At 43.1% G+C, this 4,473-nt stretch overlaps 1 protein-coding gene across 1 annotated transcript; it reads left to right on the plus strand.

The window, feature by feature from the left end:
• The first annotated feature begins 979 nt into the window (after window positions 1–979).
• Window positions 980–1,927, plus strand: LOC125643543 (olfactory receptor 52R1-like). The gene has a single exon (XM_048866353.2). It carries the CDS (start codon window positions 980–982, stop codon window positions 1,925–1,927), a length of 948 nt encoding a protein of 315 aa, XP_048722310.2.
• Window positions 1,928–4,473: the final 2,546 nt, after the last annotated feature.

Raw genomic sequence — 4,473 nt, forward strand, 5'->3', positions numbered from 1 at the left:
AAACAATAGCAAAGTGGGAACTATAATGACAAAACAATACAGAAGTGAGTTTTTCACATCCCAGCTATTGATAAGTGAGTTCTTGCCCGACAGGATGCTATCAAACTGTTTCCTTTTACATTTTCTAGGCACTTCCCTTTCTCTGGAGGTGATAGGCACTATCAGGACAGGATTGTATCCTAACAGCCCCATAGCACCTTCTTTCAATGTGACTAGTTTGGAATGTGAGGAGGTGACCAGTCGCTTCCCAGTTTATGGCTGCCTCTGCTGCTTAGCCAAAGGCCTTAGCCTAAGAACAGGGCCTCAGACTGTCACAGTAAGAGAAGGCCCTTACACCAGCAGACAGTGATTTTGATTCTTTCTTTTATACCTCTGGAACTAGCCAAGTGATAAGAATACAGACAGGCCTGAATATCTATATCCTAACAGTAAGCTTGGGAGGTTTTCATGCTGGTCCCCACATCTGTACCCTAGAGTTCAGAGTGGGGAAGGAACCTTGACACAAGCCTTAATGCAAGTATTAATTTTTAAAATCCTTATGGGTCCCACTTCTGCACTTGGAGTGACAGAGTTGGGATTCACTCTTGACAGGAACAATGATGAATAACCAGTATTGACAATCACGTTTCCTGCTGGTGCCTATTAAGGTTTCTCAGACCATGACATGTAGGAATTATTGATGCTGAGAGCCCCATAAAATATGGAATTGACATTAGAGAGGTCTGCTGTTCATAGTTCATTTCTCTGAATAATGAAAATGTCATTTTTCAGTGTGTGAATAGCTACCAATCTGCCTCACCTAGGAGAACAGCCTCCAGTTGTGCATGTAGTGTCTCAGATTAACACTGTCTCTCCATCCAGGCATTTGTACGGCCACCATCACCCTAGAGCCGGGGCACATACAGAAAGTTGGGGGAACATACGGTACATGCAGGAGACACCTTTCTGCCTCAGAGTTGGACACCTTTTCCCCTACTCCATGTCAGATTCCAACACAACCCACCTCACCAACCCCTCCACCTTCATCCTGCTGGGTGTTCCTGGCCTGGAGGCCGCCCATGTCTGGATCTCCATCCCCTTCTGCACCATGTACATCATAGCCATCTTGGGGAACTTTACCATCCTGTTCACCGTGAAGACAGAGCCGAGTCTCCATGGGCCCATGTACTATTTCGTTTGCATGCTGGCCATCACCGACCTGGTTGTATCTACGTCCATTGTTCCCAAAATGCTAGCAATATACTGGTTGAATTCCAGAGAGATTGATTTCAGTTCCTGCCTCATCCAGCTGTACTTTTTTCACTGCTTCTCAGGGATGGAGTCTGGGATCTTCGTGGCCATGGCTCTGGATCGCTATGTGGCCATCTGCCATCCCCTGAGACATTCCACCATCCTGACAAACTCTGTGGTGGCCAAGATTGGACTGGCCGTGATGCTGCGAAGTGGAATGGTCACACTGCCCTATCCCTTCCTGTTGAGGCAGTGGCCATATTGCAAAACCAACATCATCCCCCAGCCGTACTGCGCACATATAGCCGTGGTGAAGCTGGCCTGTGCCGACACCCGCATCAATAGTTACTATGGCCTTTTTGTGGTATTCTGTGTGATTGGTCTGGATGTGATTTTTATTGCCCTGTCCTACACCCAGATCCTCAGAGCCATCTTCAGCCTCCCCACAAAGGACACCCGGCTCAAGACTTTTGGTACATGCATCTCCCACCTCTGTGCCATCTTAGCCTTTTACATCCCAAGTCTCTTCCTCTCCCTCATGTACCGGTTTGGCCAGAATGTGCCCCTGCATTTCCACATTCTCATTGCCAACGTTTACCTCTTGATGCCCCCCATGCTAAATCCCATCATCTATGGAGTGGGGACCAAACAGATCCGGGACAGGCTGCTCCGGCTCTTTACTCATAACAGAACCTAATTTTTTTCTCCTGGTGCTCTGGCTCTCAGACCTCCATGCGGAGCTGGCAGGCAACATGGTGCTGGACAGTCAGAGAGACATTTACTCCTTTCCTAACCTCACTATGCTGAGCTGGTCTGGCAAATTAGGGAATCGGTCTATGCACAAGTCATAGAGTTGCCGCCATTCTAATTGCTGGTAATTGCGCCACCTCTTCGGCCGAGGCCACACCCCTGTGGCTTGTGCCTCACCTCATATTGCTAAAACCACTGAATCATTGCTTCAGCAGGGAATCATTGATGAGTGTATAACAGTATGCAACTCTCCAATCTGGCCAGTACAAAAACCAAATGGGTCATGGTGTCTTACTATTGACTATCGAAAGTTGAATCAAGTGACTCTAGCTTGTTCAGCTGTTGTATCCAAAAAGCCTGACCTGATTAAATCTATCAATTCCAAAGCAAAATGTTTTTCTACCATGTGTCTAAGGAAAGCCAACATTAGCTTTCACAGTAGATGGGATTCAGTTTACATTTCAAGTCTGACCTTAAGGGGTAGATAATAATTCAGCCATTTTCCATAGGCAAATGAAATGAATTTTGTCAAGGTTTTCTAAACCATCTGTTCTATTTCAATATGTAGATGACATTTGTTTAGCAACAGAAACTCAAGAGAAACACTTGGAGTGTCTAAATGAACTTTTTCAAATCATCAAGGACACAGGATTAAAGTGTAATCCAACAAAGGTATGACTCATGGTTCCAGAAGTTTCCTTTTTAGGCATCACATTGTCTCAAGGAGGTCGATCACCTGCACAGCAAAAGGTGAATGCAATTTGGGAATTACCTATGCCCACTACCATAGCTTCTTTATATTCTTTCTCAGGTTTAGCAGGATACCATCGAGGCTTCATCCCTAACTTTGCTCACATTGCAGGTCCACTCTATAATCTCTTGAAAAACAGAGTTGCTTGAATTTGGACAAATAAGCATGCAAAGCTAGGCAAATTATCTATTTGGTACATGCCATACCATCAAGGGGTGGAAAATACCATGCAGCGCCTCCCCCCGATAGGTTGGGGGTGGCCATGCATGAAGGCAAGTGTACACCAGTACTGTAAAAATTGTTTGGTTTGCACTCAAAATAATCCTATCCCCACAAAAAAAGAATGCTCCTTTAAGATCCCAGGTATATGAAGGTCCATGGCAGGCTATGCAAATTGATTTTTTGGAACCTTTACCAAAAAGTCAATTTTTGCATTTCCTTTAAAAGCAGAGGTTTTAATTGAACAAGTATTTTCTCACTGGGAACTCCCTGCTAGGGTAGAGTCAGACAGAGAAACACACTTTACTGAACAAGTCTTCCAAAAATGCCTACTATTGTTAGGAGTGCATGAAACATTGCATAATCCATACAGACCTCAATCATCAGGGATGGTAGAATGGACAAATCGCACCATCAAATGTATGCTGCCAAGTGTGGTAGATGCTAATGGATACAATTGGGACACCCTGATTCCTCTCATGTTAATGGCATTCAGGGCAACTCCAACTGCCTCCACAAATTGTACACCCTTTGAGGTTATAACTAAACAAAGTATGCACATGCCAGAGCATCTTTTATGGCATGCCAGTGGCACACAGCTAAAGGGACTAAAGCTTGAAACCGATCTGTAAGCATTACAAAAACATCAGAACCGGCTCCATTTGCAGGTAGCTGCCAAATTGGAAAAATCTAGATGAAAGGCAAAAGCCTATTTTGACAAAAATCAAAGAAAAAAATTCTTGGGAGGTTGGAAACCAAGTTATGATTTTATCTTATGATGTAACCGAACACAATTTATGTAACCCATAACCTGGGCTATATACTATTGTGGACAGATTAAGTGCCTCTGTGTATCAAATTAAAATTGTACAAAGTAACAAAAAAGTAGATAAATATTACCATGCGAATGAGCTAAAGTGGTATTGCGAGGGAAATATCTCCACAGGCACAATAACCAAAGATGGTAATTGTGCAAGAAAGCCAACACAAAACAGCTCAGTGACAGAAACAGTAAAAATGCCACTCACAACCACACTAATACTACACTTCTGCTTGTTTGCTGCAGTTCAAACTGAGTCACAGGCGGGTTTGTCACAAGAGACACAAATCATTGCAGTAGATCAAAATGTTATGGCAGGACTAAACTCAGACTTGCCTATAAAGGCTAAAACTTCACAGATAACAGTGACTTGGGTACAAGAAAGAATAAAAGCAGGTCAAGAACCATTTAAAATACCACGCCTGTCAACTGCAATTTTCTTTAAATGGAATTACCAACCAGACCAAAAATAATTCATATCTAAAATTTGGAACAGGACACTGTTTACCACAGGGACTAATGATAGAACTGTAACAATGTATAAGGTACAGAATCATATGTCGGGTTTGTATAGACTAGGGTTACATGTAACATTAAAAGATAAACAAAACTTTTATTATGGAAAAATCTCTCACTGAAGGCAGAGAAACGTAAAAAAGGTACATACACCATTTCCCTAAGACATTACATAGTGTGACAGGGC

The sequence above is a fragment of the Caretta caretta genome, chromosome 1 (genome assembly GCF_965140235.1).
Source record: "Caretta caretta isolate rCarCar2 chromosome 1, rCarCar1.hap1, whole genome shotgun sequence".
NCBI lineage: Eukaryota > Metazoa > Chordata > Testudines > Cheloniidae > Caretta > Caretta caretta.

Excerpts from the sequence above, each read along its gene's own strand:
- LOC125643543 (XM_048866353.2), top strand. The coding sequence starts at position 980 with ATGTCAGATTCCAACACAACCCACCTCACCAACCCCTCCACCTTCATC.